The sequence below is a fragment of the Heterodontus francisci genome, chromosome 19, assembly GCF_036365525.1.
Source record: "Heterodontus francisci isolate sHetFra1 chromosome 19, sHetFra1.hap1, whole genome shotgun sequence".
NCBI classification, from domain to species: domain Eukaryota; kingdom Metazoa; phylum Chordata; class Chondrichthyes; order Heterodontiformes; family Heterodontidae; genus Heterodontus; species Heterodontus francisci.
In genome coordinates this window covers 91,052,112-91,074,890 of record NC_090389.1, presented here as the reverse complement: position 1 = coordinate 91,074,890, position 22,779 = coordinate 91,052,112, and the positions used below count along the sequence as shown (strand labels likewise).

Sequence of the window (22,779 nt, the reverse complement as noted above, 5' to 3'; positions counted from 1 at the left end):
AACCATCCTGGTGGGGGATGGAGGTGTAAAGCGATTGGACGTCCATAGTGAAGAGGAGGCGGTTGGGACCAGGAAACTGGAAATTGTCAAAATGACGTAGGGCGTCAGAAGAGTCACGGATGTAGGTGGGAAGAGACTGGACCAGCGGAGAAAAGATAGAGTCTAGATAGGAAGAAATAAGTTCAGTTGGGCAGGAGCAGGCTGACACAATGGGTCTGCCGGGACAGTCCCGTTTGTGGATTTTGGGAAGGAGGTAGAAGCGTGCTGTCCGGGGTTGTGGGACTATGAGGTTGGAAGCTGTAGAGGGAAGATCTCCAGAGGAGATGAGGTCAGTGACAGTCCTTTGGACGGTGGCTTGATGTTCGGTGGTGGGGTCATGGTCCAGAGGGAGGTAGGAAGAGGTGTCTGTGAGTTGGCGTTGAGCTTCTGCAAGGTAGAGGTCGGTACGCCATACAACAACAGCACCACCCTTGTCTGCAGGTTTGATTCTTCTTCTTCTTTCAATCCTTTCAATGTAGTATACTGTATTCGCTGCTCACAGTGTGGTCTCCTCTACATTGGGGAGACCAAGCGCAGACTGGGTGACCGCTTTGCAGAACATCTCCGCTCAGTCCGCAAGCAGGACCCTGAGCTTCCGGTTGCTTGCCATTTCAACACTCCCCCCTGCTCTCATGCTCACATCTCTGTCCTGGGATTGCTGCAGTGTTCCAGTGAACATCAACGCAAGCTCGAGGAACAGCATCTCATCTACCGATTAGGCACACTACAGCCTGCCGGACTGAACATTGAGTTCAATCATTTCAGAGCATGACAGCCCCCCATTTTACTTTCATTTTTAGTTATTTTTTCTTCCTTTTTTTTTTTACATTCCTTTTTACATTTTTTACAATCTTTTTTTGCATTTATTTCATTTCATCTTAGTTTGTTCAGTTTGCTTACCCACTGTTTTTTTCAGGTTGTTTTTCTTCAGGTTTGCACTTGCTGCTGTTCAATATTCAGTATATTCACACCTAATCTGTACTAATGCTTTGTCTTTCAACACACCATCAACATATTGTTTGCCTTTGCTCCATGACCTTTTGGTCAGCTATGTGGCCTGGTCCAATCTGCACCTTCTCCTTTGTTATCTCTTGCCCAACCCCCACCTCACTTGTTTATAATCTGTGACTTTTCTAATATTTGTCAGTTCCGAAGAAGGGTCACTGACCCGAAACGTTAACTCTGCTTCTCTTTCCACAGATGCTGCCAGACCTGCTGAGTGAATCCAGCATTTCTTGTTTTTGTTGTAGGTACAGCACAGGGTTAGATACAGAGTAAAGCTCCCTCTACACTGTCCCCATCATATACTGACAGGGCAGATATTCCATTGGTAAAGGACTTTAGGATGTCCTGAGTTTGTGAAAGGTGCTACATAAATGTAAGTCCATTACTTTATGACGTGTGGTGAGTGTAGCTTGGGAGGAACAGGTGACTTTGGGCTGATGGTTCCTAAAGCTCTCCACTACTGGGGGTTTTCCCCACCTCCTGTCTGGGTCTGTTCTAGACTCATTGATAGAGATTGATCACTGTGATTAATCAGTAACTCCATTATCTTTGTATCATGTGACTCCCAGGATGGGGGAAGGTGAACGAGTCAGATATTGGTTGTTCTTTGTTCAGCAATCCACTATTGATCATGAATGGGGAGGATGCCAATCGTGACTGGGGGAAATGTAAGCTGCATTATAGACCCTGGAGAGCTGCTTCTGGATTACAAAGAAACCAATAAAAATGTGTACAAACCTGATCTCTTCTGGCCAAGGGTCCAATCAATGCTCAGAAAGTGTTCTGTGGCCTGGGGTGAGCGGGGTGGGGGGGGGGTGGGGTCGGGGGTTAATTCATCTCAGGGTCCAATTGACTGCATGTGACCTGTGAATGTTATTCTAGCCCCTGATTCAGCCCCTCCCCCCACCACGTACCCCATTCTTGTCAGTCCTGGAGCGGGAGGGTTTGTACAGGATTAAAATCACGGTGTAAATGTTGTCAGGAAATTTGACCATGGAGAGTGATCACAGCAAACTCGACCTTTGGCACTCTACCCACCGCCAACCGGAAGTCGGTTCGCAGGCATCAGACACTCCAATCATTGGTTGTCGTCCACACTGTGGCACTGAGGGTAATTCTGGTGCCTTTGGGAAGAGGTGTAACCGGGAATCATCCTGTTCTGTGCAGATATCCCAGAATCACGCTGCGTAATTCTAGTTCTCCATGATTTATTGTGGATTAATACCAAGGGATAATGAAACACAGAAACAGAGACAGATCTACAGCACAGAAGGAGGCTACTTGGCCCATCGTGTCAGTGCTAGCTGCAAAGCGGCTATCAGCCTAATCCCACCTTCCAGTGCCTGGCCTGTAGCCTACAGCATCTCAAGTGCATATTCAAGTGTTTATTTTTTTAAATAAAATGAGGGTTTCTGTCTCTACCACCCTTTCAGACAGTGAGTTCCAGACCCCCACCACCCTCTGGGTGAAAAAATTCCTCCACAACTCCCCTCTAATCCTTCTACCAATTACTTTAAATCTCTGTCCCCTGGTTATTAGCCTCTCTGCTCAGGGATATTGGTCCTTCCTATCCACTCTATCTAGGCTCCTCATAATTTTATGCACTTGAATTAAATCTCCCCTCAGCCTCCTCTGTTCCAAAGAGAACAACCTCAGCCGATGCAAACTTTCCCCATAGTTAAAATTCTCCATTCTTGGTAACATCCTCGTAAATCTCCTCTGCACCCTCTCACGTGTGAATAATCGGATTCCCACTGCACAAAATTGGGATTTCGATAGAATTGGTAGTGTCTCAGTTTTAACATCATACTCACCACCTCCATTTTTATAACACAGGTAGGGAAATCGCCAAACGTTGCCCAGTCCTACCGCAAACCCCACACATGACATGATGAAGTCCATCTGACGGGTCCAGGTTTCACGTTCCGCTAGCGGATCCTTGACACAACCATTTGTGACAACAAGAGGAGTCAATACTGATTTATCTTCATGAACAGACTCTGGGTCACCAGCCAGATCAGCACTTTCTGTTTCAGGGGCACGGGGACAGTCATCTCCACCTAGAAAACAGACACAATCAGGCAATGAAGAGAAGATAAAGAAAGAACTTGCATTTCTATAGCACCTTTCACAACCTCAGGATGTTCCAAAGTGCTTAACAGCCAATGAAGTACTTTTGAAGTGTCGTCACTGTTGTAATGTAGGAAATGCAGCCTCCAATGTGTACACAGCAAGATCCCAGAAGCAGCAATGTCATTATGACCAGTTAATCTGCATTTTTGTGACATTGGTTGAGGGATAAATATTGGTCACAGGGAAAACATGCCCCCACCCCCTGCTCTTAATCCAAATGTACAATGGGGACTTTGACATCCACCTGAGTGGGCAGATGGGACCTAAATTTAACATGTCATCCAAAAGACAGCACCTCCAGCAGTGCAGCATTCTCTCAGTACTGACCCTCCGGCAGTGCAGCATTCTCTCAGTACTGACCCTCTGACAGTGCAGCACTCCCTCAGTACTGACCCTCCGACAGTGCAGCACTCCCTCAGTATTGACTCTCCGACAGTGCAGCACTCCCTCAGTATTCTTCCTCCTGTCCTACGTGTCCAGGGTTGAAAGACAAACAGCCAGCTTACCCAAGAGTAGTGAACAAAACTCATTAGACTGTCATTAACGGGGACCCGTTAAAGGCCTGCTACCCAACCCGAACCCGATGGGACCCAACGACATGTGTCGGATTTGGGTCGGGTCACTCCTCCTGGTCCAGCTTTCGTGCTGGGGTTGGTCCAGGACCGGGTCGGACACACACAGCAAGTCTTGCATTTTGCTGGAATGGAGTGTGTAAAAGTTGAAAAACCTACCTGAGCTGGGAGTCCAGGACGTCAAAGATTGAAACTCTGAGTCTGTGCTGTGAGTGTCTCTTTGACGTCATCACGCTCATGCTGCAGCTTCCTGCAGATTGAGAGTCGGAAGGTAAGTGAAGGGAACATTCCGGTGGTAGGATCGGGCTCGGGTTGGGTCAGGTCGAGCTGGGTCAGGCTCAGGGGGGAAAATGGAGGGACTCGGGCTGGGTCGGGCTCGGGTCCGATGTGGTTCCGTCAGGTTCGGGTTGGGTTTTTTTTGAGACTTGAGCAGGTCTTTAGGACCCGTGTCTTCACGCCAGGCAGTCCCACCCCGTTCTCTCTCCAACCCCTCCCATGCTTTATTTTTATTTCCAAAATATACCTTATTCATAAAAATCTGTAAAAAATACTTTACAAAACAGTTCCAAACGGCACCAAGTCAAACAATACAAAGAGTGCAAAGGAGATCAGTTTCCTTCAATACAGGAGTGAGTTGCCTCACAACTCACAACTAGTGGGTGGCACAGTGGCGCAGTGGTTAGCACCGCAGCCTCACAGCTCCAGCGACCCGGGTTCAATTCCGGGTACTGCCTGTGTGGAGTTTGCAAGTTCTCCCTGTGTCTGCGTGGGTTTTCGCCGGGAACTCCGGTTTCCTCCCACAGCCAAAAGACTTGCAGGTCGATAGGTAAATTGGCCATTATAAATTGCCCCTAGTATAGGTAGGTGGTACGGGAATATAGAGACAGGTGATGATGTGGTAGGAATATGGGATTAGTGTAGGATTAGTATAAATGGGTGGTTAATGGTCGGCACAGACTCGGTGGGCCGAAGGGCCTGTTTCAGGGCTGTATCTCTAAATCAAATTAAATCAAACCCTTCCATTTCATTTTACATGCCCTGTACATTTTACAGCAAACAAATATTTTCTGGCTACAGTTTTTTTTTTCCAAAATATACTTTATTCATAAAATCTGTAAAAAAATACATTACAAAACAGTTCCAGCCTCTCCCATGCCACCACCTGTTTACTGCTCTACAACCTGTCGAAGCTCCAGATTCTGTCCCCTGCACACACTGCTCCTGACTGCAGGATCATCGAGATGCATCAACAACATCACCTCAGACTTTCCATCCAAGAACGGCTAAACTCCTCACCTCCCTCAGTCCTGCTTTCCTCGGAAATCTATGGGCTTTTACAATGGGCTATGATGGTGCAATGATTATTTTATTGGGCTAAACATCTGGGGGAATGTGAGTTCAAATGCCACCGTGGGCAGTTTGAGAATTTGAATTCAGTTTTTTAAAAATCTGGAAATAAAATGCTGGTCTCAGTCAAAGTGATCATGAAGCTGTCGGATTGCCTTAAAACCCCATCTGGTTCACTCATGTCCTTTAGGGAAGGAAATCGGCTGTCCTTACCTGGTCTGGCCGACAAGTGACCCTATACTCACTGCAATGTGGTTGTCTCTTAACTGCCCTCTGTAGAGGCCGAGCAAATCACTGAATTGTAACAAGGCATGGAGAATAAATGCAGCCTGATCATTGTTTCTAGATTTACTTTGTCCTCTCTCCCACACTTTACAACCTCTTGTGCCATGTACCTCAGCCCTCCAGCCAGGATGTCTCAATAAATGACCAAGCATTCCTAATGTGGAGAGTACTGCCTAAAATAGGAGAACTCCATGGAGTCTGAATATTAGCGGAATGAATAACAATGTCAGACCCCTGCTGGCTGAATGTCACTCGATGAGAGTTACAAACTGCAACGGCACAATGATGGACACTCAACTTCCATTGTTGGATGATGAGACTTGTCTTCAGATGGTGTTCGAGGTGCACTTGGACCCAGTGTGATGGGGAGCTGACAGGACCATTTCACTCGGCATTCACCGTCTGAGAATGGGTGAGGGACCAGTTTATGTTGTGTAAGGGTGGTGGGAGGGGTGATGAAGGAATTGGAGAGAGTTGTCTCCATATTGTACAACAACTACTTTTTTTTACATAGCACTCTTAATGTAGAAAAGCATTCCAAGGGTGCTTATTGAGCCAAAGGAGGAGATATTGACTAAAAGCTTGGTCAAAGAGGTAGGTTTTCGGGGGGGGTCTTAAAGGAGGAGAGTATGGTAGAGAGGTGGCGAGGTTTAGGGAGGGAATTCCAGAGCTTGGGGCCCAGGCAGCTGAAGGCACAGCCACCAATTGTGGAGCGATTAAAATCGGGGATGTTCAAGAGGCCAGAATTGGAGGAAGTATGGAAGGATTTTACAATCAAGGAAACCACTAAAAACTTCTGGCTCTCTACCAGATACAGCAGCAAAACATCCAAACACTCAGACTCAATGTGTAACCCAAGAGGAAAAAAACTAGATGAGGAAAAGTATAAGGCCATATGTGCCTGGTAAGTGAGAATGCAAATCACAGCAAGTTCTGATGCTATTCAAGTTAATATAAGTAAACGCCTCAATAATTAAAGCCATAGCAACCAAGAGGCCGCTTACTGTTACTGGCACTTACCTCCTGTGAGCAGAAATCCCAGGTCGGTTTAGCAAAACCAGCTAAAACCAGCAGGTGCTACTGCCTGAAGTAACTGTACATTTTAATTAAAATCACTCAAACCGGAACATATTTGAATGTTAGGCACTGCCTGAACAATCAGTGTCAAGAGAAAACATCCCACTCACAGCAACTCTTTCTCAAACACAAATCACGTTAATTGGCTTCCATTGCCCCTTAGCGTTGCTAGGGTGGCCATTTTGTAATCAGGTCTCTATGGCCAGAATGCCCAGCGCAACCTCTTGATATCTCCTGGAAAAGTATAATATCTAAAACCGTTAAGAATGAAACGGGTCCTGTTATTTTAGTTTACACATGAGGCCAAAATTAAATTCTGTAACTCATTCAGTAATGATGGTCCCAAATTCACTGCCAGAGCATTGAAATTCAGCCTCTGCTGCTCAAAGGCCTCATTTCCAAGACAACAGATTACATCCTTTGTGCCATTCGCACCTATTTTCCACATTCACTCACTCTGCTCCTGTATCCCCTTAAGACTGAAAGGGTTAAATTATACAGCCAAATTCTACAGATTAGACTTGTATGTCCTTGAATATAAAAGGTTAATGGGTGAACTAATCGAGGTGTTTAAGATAACCAAAGGATTTTATAGGGTGCTTAAAGAAAGAGTTGCAATTCTCCATCACCTTTCACAATCACCAGACGTCTCAAAGCCGATGAAGTACTTTGCAAGTGTAGTCACTGTTGGCAATGCAGGAAATGTGGCAGTCAATTTGCGCTCAGCAAGATCCCACAAACAGAAATATGATAGTGACCAGATAATCTGTTTCTATGATGTTGATTGAGGGACAAATATTGGCCCCGGGAAACCAGGGAGACCTCCCCTGATGTTCTGGAGAGGGGACTTGGTTACACATCCCATCCAAAAGACAGTGCAGCACTCCCTCAGTACTGACCTTCTGACAGTGCAGCACTCCCTCAGTACTGACCTTCTGACAGTGCAGCACTCCCTCAGTACTGACCCTCCGACAGTGCAGCACTCCCTCAGTACTGACCCTCCGACAGTGCAGCACTCCCTCAGTACTGACCCTCCGACAGTGCAGCAAACCCCCGGTACTGACCCTCCGACAGTGCAGCACTCACTCAGAACTGACCCTCCGACAGTGCAGCACTCCCTCAGAACTGACCCTCCGACAGTTCAGTACTCCCTCAGGACTGACCTTCTGACAGTGCAGCACTCCCTCAGGACTGACCCTCGTCAGTGCAGCACTCCCTCAGGACTGACCCTCGTCAGTGCAGTACTCCTTCAGTACTGACCCTCCGACAGTGCAGAACCCCCCCGGTACTGACCCTCCGACAGTGCAGCACTCCCTCAGTACTGACGCTCGTCAGTGCAGCACTCCCTCAGGACTGACCCTCCGACAGTGCAGCACTCCCTCAGTACTGACACTCCGACAGTGCAGCACTCCCTCAGTACTGACACTCCGACAGTGCAGCACTCCCTCAGTACTGACACTCCGACAGTGCAGCACTCCCTCAGTACTGACACTCCGACAGTGCAGCACTCCCACAGAACTGACCCTCCGACAGTGCAGCACTCCCTCAGGACTGACCCTCCGACAGTGCGGCGCGCCCTCAGTACTGACCCTCCGACAGTGCAGCTCTCCCTTAGTACTGACCCTCCGACAGTGCAGCACTCCCTCAGTACTTGCCTTCCGACAGTGCAGCACTCCCTCAGTACTTGCCTTCCGACAGTGCAGCACTCCCACAGTACTGGCCCTCCGACAGTGCAGCACTCCCTCTCTTTCTCAAAAAGCTGCTGCGGAAATTTCAAAACTGATATAATCCTGCCTTTCCGGCAAGGATACAAAAGCACATTTCCTTCCAGGTGATTGCTATCTCAGTCCATGCCACCGTCCTCTTTCTCCATCGCAGTACTTCCTGCCACTCTGTTTAGTTAATATTTGTTTTCACACTCTCTCCTCTGTGTATCTTCACTATATTGAAGTGAAGAGTCATTGCACTTTCTTCAATCTCATACTGCAGCTTTGCAAATCTGTTGAAAGTTTCACCCCATCCTATAATGTACAGGACCTTAAAACCCAAGCTCTGAGATCCTGTTATATCTCACCGTCTCTCCCAGTCCTTTCATGCTTGGTGCAGTCCCATACCACAGCGAAACCTTGCATGTAGGCCGCATGACTCATACCTGGAGGAGTTAATACTTGGTAGAGACACCGGCTCTGATATTTATGAGAAGACAAGGAGAGAATGGGGGAGATTTGTAGTAGCCAGGATATCAGGAAATACGGGGAAGGTGGAGGGGCTGCTGAATTTTCTTTTATTCATTCATGGGATGTGGGCGTCACTGGCCAGGCCAGCATTTATTGCCCATCCCTAATTACCCTTGAGAAGGTGGTGGTGAGCTGCCTTCTTGAACCACTGCAGTCCATGTGAGGTAGGTACACCCACAGTGCTGTTAGGAAGGGAGTTCCAGGATTTTGACTCAGCGACAGTGAAGGAACGGTGATATAGTTCCAAGTCAGGATGGTGTGTGGCTTGGAGGGGAACTTGCAGGAATTTATCTGTTTCCTGCCTGCTTGCCAGTCAGAGTGAGAGGCAGTTGGACAGAGGAGCCTGCAGTAACAGACCTCTGTGAGGACGGGGAGGAGCCGGGAGGAAGAAGTTGTGGGGAGGGAGATTGCGGGAGGTTTAGGGATCCAAGGCAGGGGGCGTATTCCTGCTCCTCCCGGCCCACAGGCAGTGCTGCAAAAGCACCTTCTTCCCTCATTGTATCACACAGTCACAGCGCGGGGTCACAGCGCGGGGTCACAGCGCGGGGTCACAGATTCAGCTGTGTAGTTGCTCCTCATTCTCCCGGTTACCGGCTGAGAGATTAAAACTGATGAGTGTGCAGTATAAATTACAGCTCCGCAGTGTCGGTCACATGCAGTAGGCTGGCATCACACCCACCTCTGCTAATATCAGAGCCGATACGTGTGTGTCAGAGTAACTGTGCTGTGCAGGGAGAGCCGCAATGTCAAACTGTGAGAACAAAGCAAAGCGCCTCAGCCTCACTGTCCTGTCATTGTAAATCTCACAGTCAATACACACAGAGACACAGACATACAAACACAGAGAGACACAGACACATAGAGACACAGAGACACAGACACACACACACACAGACACAGACAGACAGACACAGAGACACAGACATACAAACACAGAGAGACACAGACACATAGAGACACAGACACACACACAGAGACACAGACACAGACAGACACAGAGCCACAGAGACACACACACACAGGCACACAGAGACACAGACACACAGACACACACACACACACACACACACACACAGACACAGAGACACAGAGACACACACACAGAGACACAGACATACAAACACAGAGAGACACAGACACACAGAGACACAGACACACAGAGACACGGGCACACAGAGACACGGGCACACACACACAGACACACAGAGACACAGAGAGAGAGACACACAGAGAGAGACACACAGAGAGACACACAGTGACACACACAGTGACACAGACAGTGACACAGAGGCACAGAGACACACACAGATAGAGAGAGACACAGACACACATAGACACAGACGCACATGCACACGGACACAGACACACACAGATACACAACGTATCCTATTTCCAGGAGGTTTGAGGTTACAGGACAGAAATCAGAACACAGCAGAAACAAGAGGCTTTATTGTCTCAACAGGTGAACAGGAAACACTGATTTCCAGTCCAGAAAGCCAGGAAAGTATTGGGTTCTTGACCTAATTCATTCAGAACACTGAAAATGATGGACGACCTTCCCCTGATGAGAGCTGTTACAGATTTAAAAAGCTGCCGAGTTAGATTTGACTTCCAAAAATATTTTAAATCAGGGCAAAGATTCTGCTGGGATTGCAGAGTTCCAAAATTTCACTCTCCCTCCCCCATCTCGCTCTCTCTCTCCCAATTCATCTCTCTCTCCCCATCTTTCACGCCCTCTCTCTCTCTAATTTTCTCTCTCTTGCTGTGTTTTCTCCCTCTCTGTATTTCTCTTCCTCTGTCTCTCCCTCACTTCCTCCCTGTTTCTCTCCTTCTCTCCCCCTCTCTGCTTCCCTCTCTTTCTCTATTTCTCTTCCTCTCCCTCCCTCCGTTTCTCTCTCTCTCTAGGGATTGGGGAACAGGATGTGTAGTTGGTCAATGGATTCCTGCAATCAGCAGTTGAGAGCATTCCTTGGTGCTGACAGCAGGCAGTGAGAGTGAAAAACCCACACCAGAGACACAGTGCTCGAAAATGAATCAACAGCAATGAGGAATAAACCTGAGAATGGTGAGTTACAGAGCGGCTGATGAAGCAAAAAGCTTCAGTGCATGGACTCTCTCATTGCTGTGTCTGACACAGGGTCCCATTCAAAACCTCAATTAAATTCTTCCCCTTCCAATACTGGCGGACTTGCTTTATCCACCCCTTTTCATTAATGATCATCGCTTTTATTTGTCTTTGTCATTTGGAGAACTTGCTTGGCCCCTCTCTCACTATCGGTAGTATATTAAAAGTACTGATTGGTTTGTAACCTTTTCTAAAATATACATCACACAGACCCCAGCCAGACACCTCATTGGGATAATACATGACACAAGTATCAACATATATCTGCAGTACATGTCACACATGCAGCTGCTGCTATGATGGGCATTTTCAGTGTTAACTGCCTGTCATACAGCATTACGTGTAAAAATACTATTGGCACTCAGTTTGGACAGCAGTAACATTTTCACTATTGAGTCAGATGGTACAGGGAAGGATTCCTGCTGTCCTTACCCAGTCAGGGCCTATATGTGACTCCAGTCCCACACCAACATGATTGAGTCTTAACTGACCCTCTGAAGCAACAGCTTCAGTTTGTATTAAAACCAGTGCCAGTGTTCAAGAAGGCAGCTCACCACCAGCTTCACAAGGGAAATTAGGGGACAATTAACGCTGGCCGAGCCACTGACGCCCACATCCCGAGAGTGAATTAAAAATGACGATGGAAGAATTGGTTGAGGCAGATCCAACAGCTCCATGTCAGATTCCAGGCACTAACATTTCACCAAAGCAATGCTCTTTTTCAGGGTTTGAATGCTGAATCTTTCATCTAGATAGGATCATTTCTCAGATGTGTACGGGATGGGAGATATCAGACCCATAGTCAAATTTGTCTGAATGGCTGCATTATTTTATAGAGCACCTCCAGTCTTTTCGAGGGTACTTTAAGTTTAAAAGGAAAAGAAATTACAAAGTTAGGTGAGAGAGAGCACACGGGACTCAGGAGGATCCTGAAGCAGCACGTCTGTGTCTCAGTGAGTGCACAGAGAAAGATTAGCACAGCAGGAAGAATCATTGTTAAACGGAAGCCCCAATCTCTTCCACACATCCAACTCCTTGAAGCACGACAGCCCCAACATCTTCAATTTCTCCTTGTTCTTCTTCAGCTTCTCTTTTTTCATCACTTTTCTCTCTTCACCTGTCTCTGGCTCCCTTCATTTCTCTCTCCTGCTTCAATTCTGGCCCTCCTGTGCTTCTCTTTCTCTTCAATTCTCTCTCCCACTTCTCTCGTTCTCTCATATTGAACCCGTGTAAAGAGTGGAGGTGCTCTATAACATAATGCAGCAATTCAGAGCGATTTAGCTGTGAGCCTTTCCTGCTGTTTGGTGCTCAGTACCACAATGCATGTGCATTAGAACATCTCATTTCCTGGGAATATTACAGCCTTTGATGTTCTTTCCCTGAGAGATATGACATGGCCTCTGTCTATCTACCCTGCTGCTCTCAGGCCAGAAATACGGCATCGCAGGCCAGAGTTTCTCTGTGACATACAATGAGTGTGCCACGTTCTGTATATTGAGTAGATGTAGAATCATTGAATGGTTACAGCACAGGAGGCCACTCGGCCCGTCGTGTCTGTGCTGGCTCTCTGCAAGAGCAACTCACCTAGTCCCACTCTCCTGCCTTTTCCCTCCAGCCCTGCAAATGTTTTCTCTTCAGATAATTATCCAATTCTCTTTTGAAAGCCATGATTGAATCTCCCTCCACCACACTCCCAGACAGTGCATTCCAGATCCTAAACACTCACTGAACCTGCCTCCACCACACTCCCAGACAGTGCATTCCAGATCCTAAACACACACTGAACCTGCCTCCACCACACTCTCAGACAGTGCATTCCAGATCCTAAACACTCACTGAACCTGCTTCCACCACACTCCCAGACAGTGCATTCCAGATCCTAAACACTCACTGAACCTGCTTCCACCACACTCCCAGACAGTGCATTCCAGATCCTAAACACTCACTGAACCTGCTTCCACCACACTCCCAGACAGTGCATTCCAGATCCTAAACACCCACTGAACCTGCCTCCACCACACTCTCAGACAGTGCATTCCAGATCCTAAACACTCACTGTACCTGCCTCCACCGCACTCTCAGACAGTGCATTCCCGATCCTAAACACTCACAGAACCTGCCTCCACCACACTCTCAGACAGTGCATTCCAAATCCTAAACACTCACTGAACCTGCCTCCACCACACTCTCAGACAGTGCATTCCAGATCCTAAACACTCACAGAACCTGCCTCCACCACACTCCCAGACAGTGCATTCCAGATCCTAAACACTCACTGAACCTGCTTCCACCACACTCCCAGACAGTGCATTCCAGATCCTAAACACTCACTGAACCTGCCTCCACCACACTCTCAGACAGTGCATTCCAGATCCTAAACACTCACTGTACCTGCCTCCACCACACTCTCAGACAGTGCATTCCAAATCCTAAACACTCACAGAACCTGCCTCCACCACACTCCCAGACAGTGCATTCCAGATCCTAAACAACCACTGAACCTGCCTCCACCACACTCTCAGACAGTGCATTCCAGATCCTAAACACTCACTGAACCTGCCTCCACCACACTCTCAGACAGTGCATTCCAGATCCTAAACACTCACTGTACCTGCCTCCACCGCACTCTCAGACAGTGCATTCCCGATCCTAAACACTCACTGAACCTGCCTCCACCACACTCTCAGACAGTACATTCCAGATCCTAAACACACACTGAACCTGCCTCCACCACACTCTCAGACAGTGCATTCCAAATCCTAAACACTCACTGAACCTGCCTCCACCACACTCTCAGACAGTGCATTCCAAATCCTAAACACTCACTGAACCTGCCTCCACCACACTCTCAGACAGTGCATTCCAGATCCTAAACACTCACTGAACCTGCCTCCACCACACTCTCAGGCAGTGCATTCCAGATCCTAAACACTCACTTAAACTGCCTCCACCGCACTCTCAGACAGTGCATTCCAGATCCTAAACACTCACAGAACCTGCCTCCACCGCACTCTCAGACAGTGCATTCCAGATCCTAAACACTCACAGAACCTGCCTCCACCACACTCTCAGACAGTGCATTCCAGATCCTAAACACTCACAGAACCTGCCTCCACCGCACTCTCAGACAGTGCATTCCAGATCCTAAACACTCACTGAACCTGCCTCCACCACACTCCCAGACAGTGCATTCCAGATCCTAAACACTCACTGAACCTGCCTCCACCACACTCTCAGACAGTGCATTCCAGATCCTAAACACTCACTGATCCTGCCTCCACCACACTCCCAGACAGTGCATTCCAGATCCTAAACACTCACTGAACCTGCCTCCACCACACTCTCAGACAGTGCATTCCAGATCCTAAACACTCACTGAACCTGCCTCCACCACACTCCCAGACAGTGCATTCCAGATCCTAAACACTCACTGAACCTGCCTCCACCACACTCTCAGACAGTGCATTCCAGATCCTAAACACTCACTGAAACAACCTCCACCACACTCTCAGACAGTGCATTCCAGATCCTAAACACTCACAGAACCTGCCTCCACCACACTCCCAGACAGTGCATTCCAGATCCTAAACACTCACTGAAACAACCTCCACCACACTCTCAGACAGTGCATTCCAGATCCTAAACACTCACTGAACCTGCCTCCACCACACTCTCAGACAGTGCATTCCAGATCCTAAACACTCACAGAACCTGCCTCCACCACACTCTCACAGTGCATTCCAGATCCTAAACACTCACAGAACCTGCCTCCACCACACTCTCAGACAGTGCATTCCAGATCCTAAACACTCACAGAACCTGCCTCCACCACACTCTCAGACAGTGCATTCCAGATCCTAAACACTCACAGAACCTGCCTCCACCACACTCCCAGACAGTGCATTCCAGATCCTAAACACTCACTGAACCTGCCTCCACCACACCCTCAGACAGTGCATTCCAGATCCTAAACACTCACAGAACCTGCCTCCACCACACTCTCAGACAGTGCATTCCAGATCCTAAACACTCACAGAACCTGCCTCCACCACACTCCCAGACAGTGCATTCCAGATCCTAAACACTCACTGAACCTGCCTCCACCACACTCTCAGACAGTGCATTCCAGATCCTAAACACTCACTGAAACAACCTCCACCACACTCTCAGACAGTGCATTCCAGATCCTAAACACTCACTGAACCTGCCTCCACCACACTCTCAGACAGTGCATTCCAGATCCTAAACACTCACTGAACCTGCCTCCACCACACTCTCAGACAGTGCATTCCAGATCCTAAACACTCACAGAACCTGCCTCCACCACACTCTCAGACAGTGCATTCCAGATCCTAAACACTCACTGAACCTGCCTCCACCACACTCTCAGACAGTGCATTCCAGATCCTAAACACTCACTGAACCTGCCTCCACCACACTCTCAGACAGTGCATTCCAAATCCTAAACACTCACTGAACCTGCCTCCACCACACTCTCGGACAGTGCATTCCAGATCCTAAACACTCACTGAACCTGCCTCCACCACACTCCCAGACAGTGCATTCCAGATCCTAAACACTCACTGAACCTGCCTCCACCACACTCTCAGACAGTGCATTCCAGATCCTAAACACTCACTGAACCTGCCTCCACCACACTCTCGGACAGTGCATTCCAGATCCTAAACACTCACTGAAACAACCTCCACCACACTCTCAGACAGTGCATTCCAGATCCTAAACACTCACTGAACCTGCCTCCACCGCACTCTCAGACAGTGCATTCCAAATCCTAAACACTCACTGAACCTGCCTCCACCGCACTCTCAGACAGTGTATTCCAGATCCTAAACACTCACTGAACCTGCCTCCACCGCACTCTCAGACAGTGTATTCCAGATCCTAAACACTCACTGAACCTGCCTCCACCACACTCTCAGACAGTGCATTCCAGATCCTAAACACTCACTGAAACAACCTCCACCACACTCTCAGACAGTGCATTCCAGATCCTAAACACTCACTGAACCTGCTTCCACCACACTCTCAGACAGTGCATTCCCGATCCTAAACACTCACAGAACCTGCCTCCACCACACTCTCAGACAGTGCATTCCAGTTCCTAAACATTCACTGAACCTGCCTCCACCACACTCTCAGACAGTGCATTCCAAATCCTAAACACTCACTGAACCTGCCTCCACCACACTCTCAGACAGTGCATTCCAAATCCTAAACACTCACTGAACCTGCCTCCACCACACTCTCAGACAGTGCATTCCAAATCCTAAACACTCACTGAACCTGCCTCCACCGCACTGTCAGACAGTGCATTCCCGATCCTAAACACTCACAGAACCTGCCTCCACCACACTCTCAGACAGTGCATTCCAGATCCTAAACACTCACTGAACCTGCCTCCACCACACTCTCAGACAGTGCATTCCAAATCCTAAACACTCACTGTACCTGCCTCCACCACACTCTCAGACAGTGCATTCCAAATCCTAAACACTCACTGTACCTGCCTCCACCACACTCTCAGACAGTGCATTCCAGATCCTAAACACCCACTGAACCTGCCTCCACCACACTCTCAGACAGTGCATTCCAGATCCTAAACACTCACTGAACCTGCCTCCACCACACTCTCAGACAGTGCATTCAAGATCCTAAACACTCACTGAACCTGCCTCCACCACACTCTCAGACAGTGCATTCCAGATCCTAAACACTCACTGAACCTGCCTCCACCACACTCTCGGACAGTGCATTCCAGATCCTAAACACTCACTGAAACAACCTCCACCACACTCTCGGACAGTGCATTCCAGATCCTAAACACTCACTGAAACAACCTCCACCACACTCTCAGACAGTGCATTCCAGATCCTAAACACTCACTGAACCTGCCTCCACCACACTCTCGGACAGTGCATTCCAGATCCTAAACACTCACTGAAACAACCTCCACCACACTCTCAGACAGTGCATTCCAGATCCTAAACACTCACTGAACCTGCCTCCACCGCACTCTCAGACAGTGCATTCCAAATCCTAAACACTCACTGAACCTGCCTCCACCGCACTCTCAGACAGTGTATTCCAGATCCTAAACACTCACTGAACCTGCCTCCACCGCACTCTCAGACAGTGTATTCCAGATCCTAAACACTCACTGAACCTGCCTCCACCGCACTCTCAGACAGTGTATTCCAGATCCTAAACACTCACTGAACCTGCCTCCACCACACTCTCAGACAGTGCATTCCAGATCCTAAACACTCACTGAACCTGCCTCCACCACACTCTCAGACAGTGTATTCCAGATCCTAAACACTCACTGAACCTGCCTCCACCACACTCTCAGACATTGCATTCCAGATCCTAAACACTCACTGAACCTGCCTCCACCACACCCTCAGACAGTGCATTCCCGATCCTAAACACTCACTGAAACTGCCACCACCACACTCTCAGACAGTGCATTCCAGATCCTAAACACTCACTGAACCTGCCTCCACCACACTCTCAGACAGTGCATTCCAGATCCTAAACACTCACTGAACCTGCCTCCACCACACTCTCAGACAGTGCATTCCAGATCCTAAACACTCACTGAAACAACCTCCACCACACTCTCAGACAGTGCATTCCAGATCCTAAACACCCACTGTGTAAAGCGGCTTTCCTCATGTCGCTTCTGGTTCTTTTGCCATTCACCTTAAATCGGTGTCCTCTGGTTCTCGACCCTTCCACCAGTGGAACAGATTCTCTCTATCTACTCTGTCCAGACCCCTCATGATTTTGAACACCTCTATCGAATCTCGTCTGAACCTTCTCTTCTCTAAGCAGAATAGTCCCAACTTCTCCAATCAATCCATGTAACTGCAGTAATCTTTCAGCAAATTCCAGGCCCTGCTTTATGAATCTGCTGGAAGATTGTTTCTGTGCATTCATTTCTGCAGTCAGAGGGTCGTGAGTCTTTGGAATTCTCCTCCTCAGAAGGGGGTGGAAGCAGAGACATTGAATATTTTTAAGGCAGAGGTAGATAGATTCTTGATGAGCAAGGGGGTAAAAGGTTATTGGGGGTAGACGGGAATGTGGAGTAATCAGTTCAGCTGTGAACTTATTGAATGGCCGAGCAGGCTTGAGGGGCCGAGTGGCCTACTCCTGTCCTAATTCGTATGTTCGTATGTCTGTAGAATTCACAGCCTATAGCTAGGCCTGAATCCAAACCCATTTTCCTTACTGACCTAACTGCTCCTTGACATCTACACTCTGACACTGACTTGTGACCTGGCTCCCCTAGACTGACTGTCCCGACTATCAATATCAACTAACCCATCATTTCCAAACACAACAGCATCAGGAGCAGAGGGAGAAAAATCACAGTGGAGAGACTGTGAGAGACTGAAGGTAAAGGTTTGCCCTGAATAAAATCTAAATCAAGCAAGCAGAATCATTGGAAGAGGAGGGAAAACACCGCAAGACACATCAACCCACGTCAGGCACTGACGTCTGCAAAGGGAAATGTTTCTAGCAATAGATATTACTCCGAATGTCACATTGAGAATTAAATTGCTGTGAAAATGTTGGCAATACCAATGCGCAGTGACACTGAGATGAGCATTTGAATCTCGACACTCCTCAGTGCTCAGCTCCTGATCTCAGGGCAAACAACAGACACAAACCAGGAAAATTATTAAGAGAGTGAAAATCATCACAGGCCACTGAGTTTATCGAAATGAAGACACTGGGAATACAGCATGTTCCCACTTCCAGTGTCCCAGTAAACACTCCCAGGACAGGTACAGCACGGGGGTTAGATACATTCTCGACGTCGACAATGCACTCCAGTCCCTGCGATGCCCACCGGTCGCGGAAGGCCTCAAGCGTACCGGCGGACACCGCATGTTCCTTCTCTAGGGACACCCGGGCGTGAACGTAACCGCGGAAGAGGGGCAGGCAACCAGGGAGGACGGACCCCCCGACGGCCCGCAGCCTGGACCAGTGAATTGCCACCTTGGCCAGGCCCAGGAGCAGACCGACGAGGAGAACCTCCTCCCGGCCCACGCCCCTCCGCACCGGGTGCCCAAAGATCAGGAGCGTGGGACTGGAGCGCAGCCAGAACTTGAGGAGCAGCCCCTTCAGATACTCAAACAGGGGCATCAAACTCGCACACTCCATATATACTTGGAACATGGACTCGTCCAGTCCAAGGAACGTACAGGCGGCCAGGGAGTCCGTGAACCTACTAAAAAGTCTATTGCATGGGACTGCCACCGCAGGGTCTGGAGTGCATTGTCGACGCTGAGCTTGGCACTTTAATTTGGGTTTTTGGTTTATTTAACTGTTTTTAATAAAGTTATTTTTAAAAAATGTATATAAAGGGGGTCCGAGGGTCTGAGGAATAAAGGCACTCTAGACATAAAATATATAAAAGGGACCTGGGGTATTAAGGCCACCTTATAAAAAAAAAACGGGGTTAGATACAGAGTAAAGCTCCCTCTACACTGTCCCCATCAAACACTCCCAGGACAGGTACAGTACTGGGATTAACTGTAGAAGGAAACATGCTATTATACAAACGTTGTATCTCAGCTGAAACTCAGGAGACTTCCACAACTGCCCCTGCGTTCCTCTTCTCACACTGGTCACCCTGTGGTTTGTCTTGATGAGTTTATCAAACTCATTCCCAATTCTTGGTAAATTTAGAGCTTTTTTGTGCTGTGCCCAGTATGATCATAATGGAGCTGGTCAAACTGAGACCCAACAAAAATCATCAGTATTGAGCCTGTTCCGCCATTCAATAAGATCATGGCTGATCTGATTGTAACCTCAACTCTACATTCCTGCCTGCCCCGATAACTTGTCACCCCCTTGCTTCTCAAGAATCTATCTAACTCTGCCTTAAAAATATTCAAAGACTCTGCTTCCACTGCCTTTTGAGGAAGAGAATTCGAAAGACTCACGACCCTCTGAGAGAAAACATTTCTCCTCATCTCTGTCTTAAATGGGCGACCCCTTATTTTTAAACAGTGACCCCTAGTTCGAGATTCTCCCACAAGGGGAAACATCCTTTCCACATCCACCCTGTCAAGACCCCTCAGGATCTTATATGTTTCAATCAAGTCGCCTCTTACTCTTCTAAATTCCAGTGGATACAAGCCTAGTCTGTCCAATCTTTCCTCATATGACAACCCCCCATTCCAGGTATTAGTCTAGTAAACCTTCTCTGAACTGTTCCAACGCATTTACATCCTTCCTACATAAGGAGACCATTACTGTACACGGTACTCCAGATGTGGTCTCACCATTGCCCTGTATAACTGAAGCATAACCTCCCTACTTTTGTATTCAATTCCCCTCGCGATAAACAATAACATTCTATTAGCTTTCCTAATTGCTTGCTGTACCTGCATACTAACCTTTTGTGATTTATGCACTAGGACACCCAGATCCCTCTGCATCTCAGAGCTCTGCAATCTCTCACCATTTAGATAATATGCTTCTTTTTTATTCTTCTTGCTGAAATGAACAATCTCACACTTTCGCACATTACACTCCATTTGCCAGATATTTGCCCACTCACTTAACCTATCTATATCCCTTTGTAGCCTCTTTATGTCCTCTTCACAAGTTACTTTCCTACCTATCTTTGTGTCATCAGCAAATTTAGTTTGTTCTGGTTCTTTCGCCAATTATCTGACATCTGTGTCCTCTGCTTACTGACCCTCCTGCCACTGGAAACAGTTTCTCCTTATTTACTGTATGAAATCCCTTCATAATTTTGAACACCTCTATTAAATCTCCCTTTAACCTGTTCAGCTCTAAGTCGAACAATCCCACTATGAATTCCTTCTCCGCACTCTCTCCAAGGCTTTGACCTCCTTCCTAAAGTGTTATGCCCAGAATTGAACACAATACTCTAGCTGGGGCCTGACCAGTATTTATAAAGGTTTATCATAACTAACTTGCTTTTGTACTCCATGCCTCTATTTATACAGGTCAGGATTCTGTAAACATTTGTAAACCACCTTCTTCATTTGTCCCACCACCTTTAATGATTTGAGTATGTAAACCCCCAGGTCTCTCTATTCATGCATCCACTTTGAAATTGGACCATTTGCAGTCCTGGAATCAACTTTGCTCTTTGTCCCTTGAACCTGCTCTGAACAATTGCTTTCACTTTGATGTCTCGGAGCTTGAACTGCATACAGTATTCCAGCTGAGGGCTCCACTTGTACCCAAATAACCGAGTTATCAAGACCTGATGGGAGACAAACCCTCCAGCTGCATCCTGACTTCTTTTTCCACAGACATTTTTTTTGTCGAATTACCGCGAAGGAAAATTGCATCACCAACTGATGCTCCCTCAGCAGGAGAGTCAGAAATCAGCTCCGTGGCTATAGTGAGGCTGGGAAGGCAAGAAGGGATGAAAAGAAATGTGCGGGGAGTGGGGGAGGGGAAACAAGAGAAGACAGTGCATGAAAGCCCAGTGATCAGTGAATTGTTGGCATGGTCTATAGGTTGATGCAGCTGTCGGGTTTCAGAGAGTGCGTGGTGAAAAGGTGAAAACACAAGGAGCTGCATTAACAGAGGGTGTATGGGGCAGGTGAGAGGAGCAAACAGAGGGTGTATGGGGCAGGTGAGAGGGGCAAACAGAGGGTGTATGGGGCAGGTGAGAGGGGCAAACAGAGGGTGTAACAGGGCAGGTAAGTGGGCAAATAGAGGGTATCAAAGGGCAGGGGTGAGGGAAAAACTACCCACATTTCCACATATTAGAAAGTGATTCAGATCAACCAGACCAGTACAGATTGCTGCAACATTCACACCATTAACACACTAGCTTTGTGAAATAATGAAATGCAATCATTTTCAGACAGGTGAAACTTTCAGTTATGCTGGTTTTTTTCAATTTTAATTCACCATGTGGTATGGTTTCACTGCATTTATTAGCACCTTGCAGAAGATGAGCTTACTGTCAGCTCTTTACCATCCCCGTTGCACTCACCCGCTCTTATGTTTCATGTTCTACAGAACCACACTATATAAAACAGGGACTTCATTCTCATGACCACAAACCTTAACAGCAATCAAACAATCGGAACAACAGCGCTCCCTCGCACTCTGAAAAAATGCTGTTCATTAACTAAATGAAAATAAACACAGATATATTTAGAGAGGCTGTATAAAATGTTGCTCCATTGTATTCCTTTGTCAAATAAATAAAAGCTCATCCTGAAGTGAGGGTGAGAATCTGCTGATGTGACGCCAGTGCTGAGCACAGACAATCTCTGTAAAACACCTACCTGAATGAAGCTGTTTTGGGGCTGATAACATGTTGCAAAGATGGGTCTGAGATGATTTAAACACAAAGGCAGCAGGTTGGACTATTTCAGAAGCAATCCACAAAACACTTGAAGGTGAGCCTAAAGAATCTCATCGAAGCTGGACTCTGGGGTGAGAGGGAATGCTCGACACAGCGAGAGTGGCACCCAGGAGCTGCAGAGCTGAACGAGTACTGGAGCTGGCACTGGAGCTCCCTTGCTTCCTGTTCTCCATCAGACACTGTCCTGCAATCTCACACACACACACGCACAAGCTTTCATACAACAGCTCAGGCTGAGATACACCCACCAGACACCTCATTGGCTTCTGCTGCACTCTGGAACTTGCAGTCTGTCGCTGCTGTTGACTGGGGCTATGCAGCTGACAATGAAATGCTAAGAAGGTTCCTAACAATAGCAGAAGCAATTCCTGACCGACAGGCCTAATAATACAACATAAAAGCAGCCAGGAATAAGGCACAACAATTAGACTGCAGAATAAAGCGATTAGACCAGAATAAGAGCTGCAAACATAAGATAAACACCTCAGATTTTAAAGCTCAAATCCAAAATAACAAAATAAGATTTTTTGCTCTATTTTAAAACTTGAAGATGTTGGTGAAATT

The 22,779-nt window shown here is 47.6% G+C and overlaps 1 protein-coding gene across 1 annotated transcript in view; it reads right to left on the bottom strand.

Annotated features, from left to right (window-relative positions):
* Positions 1-22,424, bottom strand: part of LOC137380301 (sodium- and chloride-dependent creatine transporter 1-like) — a 303,113-nt gene extending 280,689 nt beyond the window's left edge. Inside the window, exons 1-2 of the mRNA XM_068052212.1 lie at positions 22,136-22,424; positions 2,859-3,104 (exon numbers count right to left, since the gene is read on the bottom strand). Coding sequence (XP_067908313.1) covers positions 2,859-3,104; positions 22,136-22,166 — 277 coding nt within the window. The 5' untranslated portion in view covers positions 22,167-22,424. The remainder of the gene's footprint in view (positions 1-2,858; positions 3,105-22,135) is intronic.
* Between the last annotated feature and the right edge of the window lie 355 nt (positions 22,425-22,779).